The sequence below is a fragment of the Onychomys torridus genome, chromosome 18, assembly GCF_903995425.1.
Source record: "Onychomys torridus chromosome 18, mOncTor1.1, whole genome shotgun sequence".
Taxonomy (NCBI): domain Eukaryota; kingdom Metazoa; phylum Chordata; class Mammalia; order Rodentia; family Cricetidae; genus Onychomys; species Onychomys torridus.
The window spans coordinates 44,637,487-44,655,589 of NC_050460.1; the positions used below are offsets into that span (position 1 = coordinate 44,637,487).

The following is an 18,103-nucleotide window of genomic DNA, read 5'->3' on the forward strand; positions in this document are numbered from 1 at the left end:
TCTTTGCTTTAATGGAGTTAACATTTGAAATTAAACAGGCATCTAGGGGAAAGGGGCAAGCATTGTGAAGCATTGAGACCACACTCTGTGTTACGTGAGGTGTTAAGCTGCTAACTGTACGATCCACAATCTTTTTTGATAAACCACATTCACCGCTTCTCCATCACATCTGATGGCCATAGCACAATGAAGTCACCACTCTAAACCATGTAGCCATTGGAGGAGGTCATGGTTTCACTTTATTTATTTTTAATCATAAAACGGAGCATTTCAGTCATTCACAATACGAGTCAAGAGTTCCTGAACACTTTTGGCATAAAATATTGTTCATCAATTTGCTATTCAAATTGAATTTTTCAAAAACAGCGTGGCTTTTAAAGGCTGTTGTATAATAATGGGGTGGGAGTTAATTTCATAAAGTTTATTCAATACACATATAAGTGCAGATATTTTCCAGGGCAGTAACAGCATTTAAGCATAATTCCTTAAGAATTCACGAGGAAAAGCTGACAGGATTTAAGAGTCATTTCCAGGTATTTTAAATTTCATGTAAAACTCTTTATCCCAAGACTGATCATTTAAATGTAATACACAAAGTATACTGACTATATCGTTTGGTGTGGATGTGGGGAGCAGAAACGGTCACTTTCATATAATCAGATCTTCTGGTTGCTCTTGGTTTTGCTCATGGAGCATCCTGTCTAAAGGCCTATAGTTGTAATAGACAGCATCGCTTTCATCTGCTGGCTGGTACTCCCATTCGAGGTCAGCTAGGAAGCCACTTCCAGAGCCGGAACCAGAGCCAGAGCCTGACCCAGAGCCAGAGCCTGAACCTGAACCAGAGCCTGACCCAGAAATGTCTTCAGAAATAGGGAAGATATCATCTGGGAATCCTCTCATCCTGAAATACAAAGAAAAAAATGTAAAGTTCAACTTACCAATAATGTAATTTATATATATATATATTTCTTTTTCTTTTTTTTGAGACATGGTTTCTCTGTGTAGCTTTGCGCCTTTCCTGGATCTCGCTCTGTAGACCAGGCTGGCCTCGAACTCACAAAGATCCACCTGGCTCTGCCTCCCGAGTGCTGGGATTAAAGGCATGCGACACCATCGCCCGGCTGTAATTTCAATATTTTAATATAAAGAAATAAGCTGTGTGTGAAGTAACACACGATTGCAGCTTTGGGCAGCGGAGGCTGCAGGATCAGAAGCTTAAGATCAATCATCCTTGGACCCGTGGTGAATTGCAGCCAGCATGGGCTATCTGAGTCTTCCTCCAAAAACAAAACAAAAATGGGGTAAGGTTAGGGAGAATAGGAGGAACAAGACAAAATGGAGACATACTTAGACACCCAGTTGTTGAAAATCAAGGAGTTAAAAACCTCTTCAATGCTTCAAAACAAAAAGCCAAGGCTAAAGAGACAACTCAGTGGTTAAGAGCAATTTCTGCTCTTGCAGAGGATCTGGGTTCAGTTCCCAGCACCCACAGGGAGGCTCACAACCACCTGTTACTCCACTTTCAGAGAATCTGACATCTTTATCTGGCCTCCTCCAGCACCAGACATGCATGTGGTGCCTGTACATATATGCAGGCAAACATTCATCCATGTAGAATAAAAATAGATGCATCTTGGGCTGCAGAGATGGCTCAGCAGTTAAGAGCACTGACTGCTCTTCCACACAGGACCTCAATTCAATTCCCAGCACCCACATGGTGGCTCACAACCATCTGTAATGAGATCTGGCGCCCTCTTCTGGCAGGCAGGCAGACATGCAGGCAGACATGCAGGCAGAACACTGTATACATAGTAAGTAAATAAATCTTTTTTAAAAAATAGATACATCTTTAATAGAAAAACAATAAACCAAGCCCCTATGTCAATGTTTGCTTATTTTCATCATATTAACTCATTGCCCTCACTGGTTCCACATTTACCCAAGGCAGACCCAGATGAACAGTGTTCATCGTTCATATCACTAACTACAGAAATCCTGGTTTTTATTTTCTTTAGCAACACTTACTTAAAAAAAAAACAACTCTTTTGATATTTTCTCCTTAAAGAAAGGGCACACCACCAAATCATTCTAGACAGATGACATTAAATTGTTTCCTAGTTTAAGCTTTCCACAAAACTTCTAATGACCTCACATAGTGCTAAAACAAAGATTAATGCTCACTGTTCTTTTGAGGTAGGTAGGGTGTCATTAGGAAGGCCAAGATGGTCTCAGGCTCTTGACTCTCTTGCCTCAGCCTTCTAAATGTGAGGCTTGCAGGCATGTATCTACATACCTAGCTCAAGAAGTTCTTTATAAAGTATTTGTTTGTTTGTTTGTTTGTTTGTTTGTTAGTGACAAAGTCTCATTTGTATATCCCAGGCTGGCCTAGAACTCACATTGTAGACCAGGCTGGCCTAGAACTCGTAGAGATCCACATGCTCTGTCTGGAGAGTGCTGGGATTAAAGGTGTGGGCCACCACACCTGGAGGAGGCTATTAACCTTACCACAACTTCAACATTAAATTTTCTCTCCTAAAATATAAGACTTGAATATGTTTTCTTGAGCTAAAGGGGGAAGCTGCCAGGGTTGAGTCAGGGGGTTGGTTAGACATGTGTAACTCATTTTAAAGAGCGCACGAAAACCAGAGCAGAGAAACGGGGCCACCCATCCTTGGCAAATCTGGACAGCAGAGCATCTTTGGCAAAAGTTGACTTCCAGCCCAGAATGGTGGCACAAACAAAACCCATAAGAAAAAGAGTCAAGGGGTGACCACAAAGTTGTGGCTAACAAGGTCTACATATCAAGACCCTGTTTCAAAAGTGGGGGTGGTTGTAAATGTTATATAGCCTATGGGTCATTTTCTCCAGGAAATTCACAAACTATAGGCTGTAAAACTGGGAAGAATTATACCCAGTCATTTGTGCAAAAAAAAAAAAAAAAATTGTTTGTTGACTATCTGGTCTTTGCCCTCACTGCTTGAGATACAACAGGGAAAGAAAGGTGAGGTCCCCACTCAAGAAGTTAATATCCTAGTGAATGAATCAATCAGGAAAACGGTAGGGAATGCAGAGTCAGGAAACAAACGTCTTCAAATGTGCCCAGGAGGCTGCGTCAGCCCGCCAGATCACGGAGAGCAGGATGCAGACGTGACCGTTACTGACGCACAGACGGAACTGAAAGGTGTGGAACAGGCAGGGGTCACCTTGAGGAAACACATAGGCCTGTGACAGAGCCAGGACACACCATATGTTTAACATGAGCCAAAGAGAACGCAGCTACGGGAACCCAACAACCCAGACAAGGTGGATGGTAGACACCTGCAGGAAGGGGCTTTCAGAGGAAGTAGTGAGGTCAACCTTCCCAAGGAAGGCAGGGAAGCGGTCCAGTGCCCTAAAAATAGAGACATGATCAATAGATGTGTCTTAATCACCAGATCCTCTGGACTGAGGTCAGGAATGGTCCAACTGTATGTGTTGGGGGAGGGGCAAACATAAGCATCCCTTCTATGAAGTGCTGATGTGCCAAGTATGGTGGCGCACACCTTTAATCACAGCATTTGAGAGACAGAGAGGTAGGTAGATCTCTATGAGTTCAAGGCCAGCCTGGTCTACAGAGTGAGTTCCAGGCCAGACATTTCTATACAATGAGAGGAAACTTAGTCTCAAAAAAAAAAAAAAAAAAAAAAAAAAAAAAAAAAAAAAAAAAATCTGACGTAGTGAAGAGCAGAGTGGAGAAACAGTTTTATAAAGATACAGAGTTGGGAGCCGGGCAGCAGCAGCGGTACACGCCTTTAGTCCCAGCACTTGGGAGGCAGAGTCAGGAGGATCTCTGTGAGTTCGAGGCTAGCCTGGTCTACAGAGTGAGTTTCAGCACAGCCAGGGCTGTTATACAGAGAAACCTTGTCTCAAAAAAACAAAAACAAAACAAAAGATACAGAGTTGGGGTGGTCTAACCAATGTCAGGAAGCCCTAGAATGTCTGCATACTGGTGGAAGAAGATGCTGGACCAGAGAGGCACCTACAGAATAGAAGTCTGAGACAGGCTAGTGGGTGTAGGGTATAGGGGAACTCTGAATATTTAACCCAAGTGGGGCTGCTTAAACATGGAGTAGTAGAGATGTAAAGTCAACAAGAGACAGCCAAGGAACCAGAGACTTGGCATCTTCCCACACTAGCCAGAAAGATGGCTCATCACATGAAGGTGTCTGCCACCAAGCCTGATGACATAAGTTCAATCCCCTAGACAAAAACTCACCCCTGTACACTGTCCTCCAACCTCCACACATGCCCGGAGGCATGTTCATGCACGTAAACACACACACACAAATGAAAAACAAAAGCAGGCTGTTGCCGGGTGGTGGTAGCACACGACTTTAATCTCAGCACTCGGGAGGCAGAGGCAGGCAGATCTCTGTGAGTTCGAGGCCTGCCTGGTCTCCAAAGCGAGTTCCAGGAGAGGCGCAAAGCTACACAGAGAAACCCTGTCTCAAAAAACAAAACAACAACAATAACAAAAAGCAGGCTGTTCCTAAGTTGGAGAAGCTGACTTGAGACAAGGTCTTACTATGTAGCCCAGACTGGACTTGAATTCCCAACCATCCTGCCATAACTAATCCAGCTTAGAGGAATATGGCACCATGCCTAGCTGCCGTTGGTCCTAACAGTATTGATTTTTAGATCATTGTTTTTCCAGAACATGTTGACTGACAAGTCAATCACAAAGTAAAACTGAATAAACACTGATGAGAACTAGAAAAGATAAAAACAAACCGTTAATTTCAGTATTTAATAAATACGTTCCAATTCAGCACAAACAAGAAACCACGGTGGTGGCGCACACCTTTAATCCCAGCACTCAGAGGCAGAAGTAGGCAGATCTCTGTGAGTTCAAGTACAGCCTGATCTACAGAGCAAGTTCCAAGCTAGCCAGGGCAACATAGTAAAATCTTGTCTCAAAAAAAAAAAAATCTAATTCGATCTTAATATATAAACACTTTATTTGCATAAATAAAAACCATATTCAATCATTTTCCATATATGTTGGGGGAATAGTTCTCAATGTTTGTTCCTGCCACCCACAAGAATACCTTACAGAAACATGAATGAGCCCACGTATGTTGGCACATCTCAGGCTTCATTCAGCCCATGTGGCACATTTTCCCCTAATGTGAAGTAGAAAACAGAGTTGCCCCAGCAGGAACCTGAAAAGAAACCCTCTGCCACTTCTGGGAGATTGAGATCGGACAAAAGTCCACTTACAAAGCAGAATGGGTCATCGATGGGCGGAGGTTGTTGGATGCATCCATGATGAGGTCAAACATTGGTCCTTTCTCCTCCACACAGTTTGCAGAGTTGCCCTCAGGATTGCAGCGTACCCACTGGTACCTGGCTCTCCGAGCAGGGTAACCTGTCCGAACATGGAACCCACACGGGCAGTAAGTATCTCTCATACAGCCTCATTGGTATTATTACACTCTGTCTCTAACAAGCTAATTGGATTCTTGTTTGTTTTGTTTTTCGAGACAGGGTTTCTCTGTGTAGCTTTGCGCCTTTCCTGGAACTTGCTTTGGACACTAGGCTGGCCTCAAACTCACAGAGATCCACCTGCCTCTGCCTCCAAGTGCTGGTCTTAAAGGTGTGCGTCACCACAGTCCTCGAGCTCTTGGTCCTCTTGCCTCAGTATTCCCAGGGCTGGCATCACAGGTGGGCACCACCATGCCCAGCACTGTTGCCATACCTATATCTTTATCTCCATGTTGCACAAAGGTCCTCAGTGGAGGAGTCTGGATGGAGATTGGTACCTGATCCCAAAGCACCACCTTCTTTTACAGAGCTGCTTCACATCCTATGCTTTCGTTCTCGATGTTAGGAGACAGGGTCTTGCTATGTAACCCAGGTCAACCTTGAATGGAGAGGAGCACCTCCTCACCTCCCTCTTCTGCGTCCTAGGATGCCAGCTCTGAACCATCACACCCTGTTGGAGATGAACCCATTGATGGTTCAGACAGGTTGAGGAATGAGGCCTCATGGTACAGGCCTGAAATCCTAGCTACTCAGAAAGCTGAGGCAGGGAGATCCTAAGTTCAAGGCCTGTCAGAGCTAGCCTGAGCAACTCAGTGTGAGAGAATTTGTGGTAGAGAACTTACATAGCATGCGCAAGGCAGTAAATTCGACCCCGAGTTCCAAAGCAGGGGAAATAGTTGGGGACCCACCCTAAGAAGACCCCAAACAGTACAGCACCCTACCTACCACTTGTGTTTTAGGACCCCATGACAATGTAATTTTTAAAATTTATTTATTTATTTATTTGTTTGTTTGTTTGTTTATGTATACAGAAGAGGGCGCCAGATCTCATTACAGATGGTTGTGAGCCACCATGTGGTTGCTGGGAATTGAACTCAGAACTTCTGGAAGAACAGTCAGTGCTCTTAACCTCTGAACCATCTCTCAGCCCTTAAAGTGTATTTGTTTTTGTTTTTGTTTTTGGAGACAGGGTTTCTCTGTGCAACTTTATTCCTTTCCTGGATCTTGCTCGGTAGACCAGGCTGGCCTCGAACTCTGCCTCCCAAGTGCTGGGATTAAAGGCGTGCGCCACCACTGCCCTGCATGTAAATTTGTTTTTGAGACAGGGTTGCTCTGTGTAGTCCTGACTGTCCCGGAACTCTGTAGACCAGGCTGACCTCAGAGTCAGAGATCCTCCTGCCTCTGCCTGCCGGAGTGCCGGGATTAAAGATATGCACCACCGCCACCCAGATAATTTAAAAAATTTTAAACCTACATCTTATTGATTGGCTTGGAGGGAGGGGAACATGCGTGCACTAAAGCACACAAGTGAAGGTCAGAGGACAATTTGTAGGAGCTGGTTCTCTTTCTACCACGTGTGTTTCAGGGATTTAACTCTGATCGTCAGGCTTAGCGCCTCCACCTGCGGAGCCATCTTGAAGGCCCCCACCCGGGGATCAGAGCTGCTTGTCGCCTCTTGCGGAATTTTTGATCTGTTTTGTATTTTCAGACGGCATCTCACAAGGCTGCCGTGGCTGGCCTGGAACTTATGTAAACAAGGATGGCATGGAACGTGTGGAGATCTTCTTCCAGCCTCTGCCTCCTGACTCTGCCGCATACGTTTGGACCGCAGGTGCACACCACCATTTAAAGTCGTAGGGTACATGAGCTGTGATGCACTTTAATGAGGCTGAAACCAGTGAGAAAAACCGAGCCGCCTTTGAGTGCCTCATCTCCCCGCCTAAGGACATGCTTTGCTCACACCAGCACCTCAGAATCACCCAGCCAGGAGGAGCGTGCCTAGAACTCTTGCAAAGGGGGTAAAGGAGTTTGACAGCCTGGATGAAAGAGGATGAAACATTTCAGAGGAATGGCCAAGTGCTCACTTGTCACACGATAGGAACCAAATGGCAATGCATGTTCTGGTAGAAAGTATTTACAGTACAGGAAACCCATAATTATGAATGAGTTTGCCAGTGGTGTAGCTCAGGGGTAGAATTGAATTTGCACTTAGTGTGTGCCAACCCCTGGGTTCTCACCAGCCCCTTACAGTGTCTCCAATTAATTTATTTTAATTGTATGAGTGTATGTATGTGTATGTGGGTGTGGGTGTGGGTGCGCGAGTGAGTGTGTGTGTGTGTGTGTGTGTGTGTGTGTCTACTCAACAAGAGTAACAGGTACTTTTTAACATTTAAGCCATCTCTCCAGCTCATGTCTTGTAAAAATTTTTAGCTGGGTGGCGGCACACGCCTTTAATCCCAGCACTCAGGAAGCAGAGCCAGGCGGATCTCAGTGAGTTCGAGGCCAGCCTGGTCTACAGAGCGAGATCCAGGCAGGAACCAAAACGACACAGAGAAAACCAAAACCAAAACTGAACAAACAAATGTAAGATTTATTATGTATAGTGTTCTGCCTGCATGTATGCCTGCAGGCCAGAAGAGGGCGCTAGATCTCATTATAGATGGTGCCGAGACACCCTGTGTTTGCTGGGAATTGAACTCAGGACCTCTGGAGCAATCTCTCTAGCCCCTTTAAGTGTTTAAACACCACTTTGCACACACCATCGATTCAGCATCAACAAATATCGGGAAAGTGGCAGAAAACTATGGTAGCAGAATCTGGCAAGTTTTAAACCGCGTTTTCTAAAGTGCTGTAATAACGTTCTTCTGTGATGTAAACATTTAAAAGCCTCTAACACAGAGCTGGAGAGATGGCTCAGGGGCTAAGCCCTTACTGCTCTTGCAGAGGACCCAGGTTCATTTCCCACAAGCCACAGGGTGGCTGTCAACCTCCATTAGCTGCAGTTGCCGGAGATCCGATGCCCTCTTGTGGCCTCTGCAGGCATCAGGTGTGCACATAGAGCAAATTTACATGAAGGCTAAAATCCCACAAACATAAAAAATAACAAGGTAGGAAATCATGTTAAAAGGAAAAATAAAATGTAGGTTTTTGGAATGGTACCAGCACTGTGGTTACAGCTCTCCAAATGCTGACTACCGGGATGAAGAGGACAACGCTGGTCCATTTCTGGAAGCAGACAGCTTGGAGGGAGACCCAGTCACCACTTACTACTGCTCTCTGGTTCTCGGTTTACTATGTTTCAAATGTGAATAACACTATAGTTGTGAGCTCCTGATTCAGAGGAGATGTAAGTTTGTAAAGCCAGCCAACACAAGCCTTCCATGTTCAATGCATTTTAACACTAATTTTCCCCTCTTGATTTTTCTCTGAGGCATCTAGCAAACTGTGACTTGTATTTGGAGGAGGGTGGTGGGTGAAATGCAGGCTGTTGTCCAGCAGAGGGCGATGTCTTCCCACTTCAACTGCCTAGAGTAGCTTTGCTAATAAAAATGTAGTACCAATTCCAGCTGAGGTTGAATGTTTCATCAGCATTTTGTTTTGTTTTGTTTTTGTGTTGTTTTGTTTTTGCTTCTTTTATTCTTTAGAAGCCACGTTTTTAAGTAAAAAAAAAAAAAACGTAAAAACTAAGTACATGTTGATATATTAAAATATTGTAACAGAATCAATATAAAAGTTATGAGTGTGATATTTCATACTCTTTTAAACCAATTCTTCTAAATTGTGCATATTTTGAACTCATGCGTTAGTTTAGGCTCAGCATATTTCAAGTGTTCTGTAGCCACAGGAAGCTGCTGGCTACTGGATGGGACAGGGCAGTCCCCTCTGCAAGTGGCTGATGCCCTATCTAGCTGAGAAAATGTGAGCCTGAGGAAGTCTACTGAAAAGCTAACTGAATGTTTTTACTTCCCCTACAGGGTTGCAGCCTCTGCAAATGCCCTCCTACTGAGCTGTATTCCCAGCCCATAAAACAAGAAGGCACCCCAGTCAACACCCACATCTTTACATTATGGAAAACAAAACAAAATCTGTAGCTTTAGCAGATTAGCCAGACAAATCCCTGGAATAGAAAGATCCCTCCCAGAATCCACGATATTTAGGAATCAGGAAAGTTTTCTTTTTCTTTTTTTTTGTTTTTTTGTTGTTGTTTTTTCGAGACAGGGTTTCTCTGTGTAGATTTTCGACTTTCCTGGAACTCACTTGGTAGCCCAGGCTGGCCTCGAACCCACAGAGAGGAAAGTTTTCTAAAAGCTGTTGCTGATAGTTACACAATCTGCAACCAGACTAACAGCCACCGTGTGGAAGTCGGTGAGTGAACAGTGTAATGTAGAAACTAAATCTTACTAGAACTGCCTTAGAATTATGAAAGGCATTGGGAAGTAGTCAGTTGGTAGAGTTCTTGCCTAGCATGCACTAAGGCCTGGGTTCCTCCCCAAGCACTGCACAAAACAGATATGGTGGGAAATGGAAGCAAGAGAATCAGAAGTTCAAGGTCATCTTCAACTACAAGCTGATTCAAGGTCATCGTGAGCCACCTGAGACCCTATGTCTAAAATAAAGAAATAAAAAATAAGAAACCAAAGCCAGGCTGGTCACAAACACCTATGAAACCTGGCACTTGAGGAGAATGGAAAGGTGGTCACAAGTTCAAGGCCAGTCTGGTCTACACAGCAGGTTCAAAGTTAGCCAGGGATATGTGAACTTGTGGCCCAGCACTCAGGAGGCAGAGACAGACGGATCTCTGTGAGTTCCAGGCCAGCTGGTCTACAGAGCGAGATCCAGGAGAGGCTCCAAAGCTACAGAGAAACCCTGTCTGGAAAAAGAGAGAGAGAGAGAGAGAGAGAGAGAGAGAGAGAGAGAGAGAGAGAAGAAAAAACGAATAAAATAAGAAAGAAGTCAAAAGTAGAAGGCATCCCACTTTAAAATCCATCCAGTTTTTACTCTAATGAAATTAAAGGTACATTAAATAAAGAACACAGTTACAGATGATGAATTCCTGATACAGCTGTTCACGGCTGGGGGGCGGGGGTGCTGTGAAGATACAAGGTCCTGGTTCCTGAAGAGTATCTGGACTCCATCTTGCTGGGCAAATCTCTAATGATTATCACTATTTGTTTTGTTTTGTTTTTATTATCCCGATGTCTGTGTGTCCATGTCCCAGAGATCAAAATCAGGTCATCAGGCTTGGTGACCATTGGTCTTTACTCACTGGGCCACCTTGCCAGCCATTTAAAAAAAATTTATTGAAGTTTTTTTGTTGTTGGTTTTGTTTTGTTTTTATAACAATGCATGTTGATCATATTTTTTTCTCTCCCTCAGCTCCTCCTCATCTCCTTCCCCATCCAACTTGATGGCCCCCATCCCCTGTTGATATGGTCTCTCTTCGTAGCCCTGGAACTCACTATGTAGGCCAGGCTGGCCTCAAGATCATAAAGATCTACCTGCCTCTGCCTCCCAAATGCTCATCACACTAAAGGTGCGCGCCACCATGCCCACCCATTTTATTTTTTGAGACAGAGTCTTCCTTCATAGCCCAGGCTAGCCAAGAACTTGCAATCCTGTCTCAGCCTCCTCCAGGGTTCTGGGATTGTAGAAATGCTCACTATGTGTGTGGTAATCACAATTTTTCACATGAAAGGGAGGCCTTCCATTGCCTCTTCCAATGCCCCACTCTAGTGGACCTGCTGGCTGATGGCACAGGGGAATCTAAGGGAGAGACCCTCTGCACACCCTCTGTACACACTCACTCGCTCGGCCTCAGTCAACATTCTTGGGAGGAAGCAAGCAGGGCAACAGCTCTCTCAAACAGGCCTCCTCTCTCTTCATACTCTACCTACCACACCTCCCACCAGACAACAATTTACTGATTTCCTTTTTTTTTTTCCCCGAGACAGGGTTTCTCTGTGTAGCTTTTCGCCTTTCCTGGAACTCACTTGGTAGCCCAGGCTGGCCTCGAACTCACAGAGATCCACCTGGCTCTGCCTCCCGAGTGCTGGAATTAAAGGCGTGTGCCACCACTGACCTGTTAATTTCCTGTTTTTTGTTTTTTGTTTTTTTGGAGCTGAGGATCGAACCCAGGGCCTTGCACTTGCTAGGCAAGCGCTCTACCACTGAGCTAAATCCCCAACCCCAATTTTCTGTTCTTAATGGAAACTTTCTACGGATGCATGAGAAGGAACTTAAGCAAAAGGGAGGTTAACAAAAAAATTTCCAAAAAACGACTATTCTGATTCATAAAAAAAAAAGAAAAAAAAAAAGAGGTAGTGTTTAGGCAACTGCTGTTATCTGCGTTGGAGCTACTTCCTATTGTCCTATCAACTGCACACGACGGCGAGCTTCCCCGTCTGGCACCGTTTGACAGGCTATAAAAAGCTCCCAAGTTCACTTTCAGTTTGCCCTCACCTCTACAGGAAACAGCAAAGGCTCCAGTGAAAGGAAAGGTTTTTGTTTTAAATAAAGAACGGGCTGAAGAGACAGCTCTGAGGTTAAGAGCCCTGGCTGCTCTGGCCGAGGACCCGGGTTCAATTCTAGCACCTGCCATGGCAGCTCACAACTGTCTGTAACTCCGGTTCTTGGAGCTCCGACACCCTCTTCTGGACTTCCTGGGCACCAGGCTGGTGCAGACATATGGGCAGGCCGAACCCCCTTGCACATAAAATTAAATTAAATTAAATTAAATTAAATTAAATTAAATTAAATTAAATTAAAGAACGTGTCTGAGGGTTGGGGATTTAGCTCAGTGGTAGAGTGCTTGCCTAACAAGCAAAAGGCCCTGGGTTCGATCCTCAACTCAAAAAAAAAAAAAAAAAACCAAAAAAACACAAACCAACAACAACAACAAAAGAACATGTCTAATCCCCGAGTTGTCTAGAAACTTAATCCTGACCTTGAAAGTGAATGATTTACAAGCTCAGTGTAACAGATCTTGGGCATAAGTAGCACGTATTTGGCAAGGGGTAAACTGAGGTAAGGAACGTGTGAGGCAGTGGCTGTCAGGCCAGTTAGTTCTTCTTCTGTCATAACTCCTCCTCATGTTGAACATGATGATCATCATTGGGCAGTGATCACTTGACCAACAGCTGTGTGCGAGTAGACCCAGCATCATTATTGTGTGTGTTGAAGGGCTAGCCCCAGCCCCTACACCACGGTTGAAGGGCTAGCCCCAGCCCCTACACCACATCTGTGCGTGCACTTGGCATTTCGTCTCGTCTCTCCGTGAATATTTTGTTTTAAGACAGAGTCTCATGTAGCCCAGGGCTCACTGTGTAGCTGAGGATGACCTCTAACTCCTGATCCTCTTGCCTCTACCTCCAGAGTGTTATAGGCATTTTTTTTAAAAAGGTAATATACAGTGAAGGAGTCACTGGCTACATCAATGACCCCATGGAACCTATATTAAATAGATTCACCATTGTTCTTTTTTGTGGGGGTGGGGTTTCAAGACAGGGTTTCTCTGTGTGACATTAGCTGTCTTGGAACTTGCTCTGTAGACTAGGCTGGCCTCGAACTCACAGAGATCCACGTGCTTCTGCCTCCCTAGTGCTGGAACTAAAGGTGTGCGCCGCCGCCGCCGCCGCCGCCGCCGCTGCCGCCGCTGCCGCCGCCGCCGCCGCCGCCGCCGCCGCCGCCGCCGCCACCACCACCACCACCACCACCACCATCACCCTGCAGCCATCTCTTCTTACCATCCACACCAAAGTTTCCATTACTTGGCACAGCATTTTATATGATGATTTTAGCTGACTTTGTAGAAATAAGTAGTTTGTTATGGACTTATCTGTTTATGTAAGATTTATTTCATGTGAAGTCTTAACCTACATGAGCCTCCAGTGTGCCAGTATTTGGAAACATGGTCACTGAAAATGAGGTTAAAATGAGACCATGAGGGTGACCCTCAATATGACAATGTCCTTCAAGGAAGAGGATAACGGGGTGTGTGGAGGAGGACCCATGTGAAGACACAGGCACCAACATCTGAGTTAAAGAGAAAGGTGTCAGAATGTGGGCATTATGGCCAACACTGGGCTCTTGAGTTGAGATGCTGGTACTGTGGGGAAAATGCATTTCTGTTGTTTAAGCTACCCAGTCTCTGGTGTTTTGTTATGGCAACCCAGAGAACCAATACAGTAACCTAAGATCAAGAAGCTACAAGTCTGGGGCATTTGACCATCCGAACCAGAAAGCTACAGACAAGCTGGTCTTCAACTACTTTTATAAAGATAAGGAGAAGGCTGGGGCTGCAGCTGAGCAGATGTAGCATGTAGCTGGTGTAGCATGCACAAAGGCCCAGGTTCCCAGAACTCTACAAACTGGGCATGGTAGCACGTGTACGTAATTCCAGTGCTTAGGAAGGACAATCAGAAGTTCAAGGCCATCCTCAGCTAATAATGAGTTCAAGGCCGGCCTGGGCTAAGTGATTGGAGGCCTTGTGTCATTGAAAAAAACAAAAAAAAAGACAGAGAGGGAGTGCATTCATACCTGGCATCGTACAGAGGTGTGACAAGTGATAACATTGCCGTTGGGCAGAAGCTCCCACTAACTCATGGCCAAGCACCGTTTCCGTCCGTTCGTGTTCTGATATGAGCATAAGCTGCTGAGCCAAGAGCCCCTTGGAAACACCCTAGATTTTTTGGTTCATTCATTTTCTCCTTTTCTTTACTTCCCTTTCCAACTGAGCACTAAATCAACAAGTTGGAAACATAAACAACTGCCTTGTCCACACCCACACCTTCCCCATGATTTCTTTCTTTCTTTCCTTCTTTCTTTCTTTCTTTCTTTCTTTCTTTCTTTCTGTCTGTCTTTCTTTCTTTCTTTCTTTCTTTCTTTCTTTCTTTCTTTCTTTCTTTCTTTCTTTCTTTCTTTCTTTCTTTTCTTTGAGATAGGGTCTTACTATGAAGCCCTGTCTATCCTGGAACTACATAGACTAGGCTGGCCTCCTCTGCCTCTCGAGTGCTGCATAAACCACCCAACCTGGCTCCTTCTTCATTCCTTGCTAATAATGAGTTTTGTTTCCAGCTGTTTTACCATGAGAGTCAGCACGCAATGTGACATTTCTGGGAACTTTTGCAACTGAAAGGCTTACATAGAGATACACCCATGGCCAACTGGTCACCCGAATGTCTCAAACTCAGAATTCACTGTCATCTATCTTGGCAGCACACGTGGCTACTGGGGACTCATTACATCAAGCCAAAGTTTTTTTCCCTAAAAGATCTGAGTGAACGTGTTCTCTGTCTCAAACAGAGAGCTGGGGCTCTAGCTCAGTGGTAGAGTACTTGCCATGCGTGAGCCCTGGGTTCGAGGCTCAACACCACAAAGCTTGCCTAAGTAGAAACAAGCTTCAGCAAGGTCACTTCCTGTATTCCTCCAATGTTAGCATAACCAGATACAAATGAGTTTATATTTTTTCAACGTATAAGGGATTTCCGAGGTTACCTGTGAGGTTTTAATTCTACCGGAAGGAAGAACAGGCTAGCTAGGAGTCACTTCGAAGAAACAACCCCAGGACGTGTGTGTCACCATGACCCAACATTTCCTTCACCGTTTGTGGGAACTATATGTTTTTTAGCCATAAACTCTGCTACCTATTTATCAGGCCATGACCTTCTCCCTCATTTAGAAAAGTTTCTTTATATATCAAAGGAGAAGAATTTGTACTTTTTTTTCCTTACAAACTTTTCATTTTCATCTTCTTAGTCAAGAAAAGTTTTAGGGAGATTCAACGTGACTAAACAGCCCTAAATGATAACCAAACTTGAGGAGGGGGGCGGTTACCAAATGGACTATTTTCTGAACAAGGGCACAAATGCTAACATCATTCTTTGGGCTGTCCTTAACAGATTTCTTTGGGTTGGCTTCAGCGACGCCTAGCCTAAATCGAATGGTTGGTCAGAACAAAGCTAAAGAAAAAAAGAATAGCTAAGTTTATCCCGATTAAAAAAAGAAAAAAAAAAAAAAAAAAGCCCACTGTTCAAGTAACAGGGCCATCAGAATGCACGCTGACTTAGAGCCAGGATGACCACACACTCCTGTTACCCCAGCACTTAGGAGGCATCAGGAATTCTGGGTCATCTTCAGCTGTATAGCAAGTTGAATGCCATCTTACACTACACAAGACCCTACCTCAAAATGAAACAAAGATGGAATTCATGTGGACAGCTAAGGGAGAGGATGATATTCTAGAACATTCCAAGATCATCATCTCTAAAGACCAGTCATTTGGGTAATTTTCTATTTATTTCTTGAATTCTTTAAATGAATAAACCACACATCTTCATCCCAAAAGAGTACTTTTCAGTCATTCTGATAGGTTTTTGAGGTTGCCACTTGCCTTAGAGTTTAATTTTTTTTTTTAGACCAAACTCAAGTGAACTCACACTGAGAAGTTCAGCCACCTCGAATCCCTCTTTGCCTCCTCTCCCACAATAGGACACCCTGTACCTTCAAATGGAGATGACCACTCCTATAGATGAGGAGGTTTTCATATCAGAGAACAGGGGAGGAAGGTTCCTGGGTCTTACCTTGAACCGAAGATCCCCAAACCAGGACGAAGGCGAGAACCAGGACCAGCCTGCTGCCCATGAGAACCTGCTGCATCCTGACCAGCTCAGCCCAGCACACCAGCCTCTCAGATTAGCAAATGCTGCAGAGTGCTCTCTCGTCCCTTTCAGAAAAAGGTTCCGAAACCACAGACCCTGCCCAAGAACACACGTCACAGTTTCCTGAACAAATAGAAAGAGATCCACATCAACACTCAGAAAGAAGAAACAGAAAGCTGAAAAACAAAACAAAACAACTATTCATACCCATGATGAAACATCGGATTCTCCCCAAGCTTTTGCTTTTTGTTTTTTTTTTTCCAAAAAGTTTTGCTGTTTGACATTTGCATGTTAATTAAAAAAAAAAAAAAGTTTCCCCCATCAAAAAAAGCCGAATCAGCATTCAGTAACAATTTTTTTCCATTCCTTTCTTCAGGTAATGATCTAAACAGATGAGGACTCAGCTGTTTCGAGGCTGGTGAGATAAGGGAGCTCGGATGCCACCAACTCATCCCACAAAGCACATCAAAGAGAAACGTAACTCAAGGAGTCAGGCTCAGGCAGGGAACCTTCCACGCTGGATGAGTGTTCTCGTTTCACATCCAGTTTCTTCTTGGGGTCAGTCTTTTCATTGGATCTCAGGCTTTCCCTCTACCTCACAAATAAGTGAGGACTTGGGGTTTAAAAATAAAAGGTAGCCGGGTGGTAATGGCACACGCCTTTAATCCCAGCACTTGGGGAGGCAGGGATAGGTGGATCTCTGTGAGTTCGAGGCCAGCCTGGTCTACACAGTGAGTTCCAGGAAAACCAGGGCTACACAGAGAAACCTTGTTTAAAAAAAAGGTGGGGGGCTGGAGAGATGGCTCAGAAGTTAAGAGCACTGGCTGTTCTTTCAGAGGTCCTGAGTTCAATTCCCAGCAACCACATGGTGGCTCACAGCCATCTATAATAAGATCTGGTGCCCTCTTCTGGCGTGCAGGCATACATGGAGGCAGAATGTTGTATACATAATTAATAAATAAATAAATCTTAAAAAAAAAAAAAAAAAAGCCGGGCAGTGGTGGTGCACACCTTTAATCCCAGCACTCGGGAGGCAGAGCCAGGTGGATCTCTGTGAGTTCAAGGCTAGCCTGGTCTACAGAACTAGTCCAGGACAGGCTCCAAAGCTACAGAGAAATGCTGTCTCGAAAAACCAAAAAATCAAAAACAAAAACCCCCCAACCCCCTCCCCCCCAAAAAAACCACCAACAACAAAAACTTCGAATTTCTCTGTCCCTCTACCTCAACTGCTTCCCTGGGGGGTGATTCCATTAAAGTTTTTATCTTTTGTCCTGTTTCGTTGTTTTGTTTTTTTTATTTATGTTGAAATTGTTTTTTAGGGGTTGGGGATTTAGCTCAGTGGTAGAGCACTTGCCTAGCAAGCGCAAGGCCCTGGGTTCAATCCTCTGCTCAAAAAAAAAAAAAAAAATTATTTTTTACCTCTTTCTGACCTTGAGTAAGTCAGAAATCAGGAACAAGGGCAGGTTCCCATGTCTGAGGGCTATGGGATATAAAAACACAAGACACACATACTCCTGTACATAAAGGACTAGACTTTCCCTGTCCCTGGAGAGAGTGAGTGCCCAGCAAGCTTGGGGGCTGGGGCCCTGTGCCACAGTCTCCCAGGAAGGGTGGTTTATGCTGCATCTTTACCCAGGTGACTTTCCCCTTCTTTGTTTGAAAGTTCAACCACTCTCCATTTCAGGGGTGTCTTCCCTAGGCTGCTCAGACTCTTGCCTACTTTCTATTTCTTGCTCCTACCCCTTGGCCTTGCTTTGACAGGAGGAAGGAGTTTCCCTTCCCTTGTTCTGGGCTTCCTACTGATCCCTTATCGTTTCCTGCTAAGGACAGGCCTCAGAATGTAATAGCTCAGGAGCCCTAAATGAGAAAGCAATATACAACTGACCCTCTTCAGAAGCCTCTCACAGCCAGGGAGTCCTGAACTGTAACAACCAACTCGCACACAGACCCAGCACACGCCCCGTGTGGAAAATTAGTATCTGGAGGAACTTCTGTCTTTGGTTCCATTATCCTAACCTTCAATTATTAACCCCTGATAACAAAACAAAAGATCCTGTTAATACCTTCAGTACGTTTCCCACAGCACCTCAGAGACAATTAGAAGTCAAGAGTCAGTTTCCTACAACCTACAATCAGGTGGGAAG

General features: G+C 44.6%; 1 protein-coding gene across 1 annotated transcript in view; it reads right to left on the reverse strand.

The window, feature by feature from the left end:
• The window catches only part of Srgn (serglycin), a 34,300-nt gene continuing 16,197 nt past the window's right edge, over positions 1–18,103 (reverse strand). Inside the window, exons 2-4 of the mRNA XM_036167992.1 lie at positions 15,882–16,082; positions 5,260–5,407; positions 1–901 (exon numbers count right to left, since the gene is read on the reverse strand). Of these exons, the coding sequence (XP_036023885.1) occupies positions 649–901; positions 5,260–5,407; positions 15,882–15,957 (477 nt within the window). The 5' untranslated portion in view covers positions 15,958–16,082 and the 3' untranslated portion in view covers positions 1–648. The remainder of the gene's footprint in view (positions 902–5,259; positions 5,408–15,881; positions 16,083–18,103) is intronic.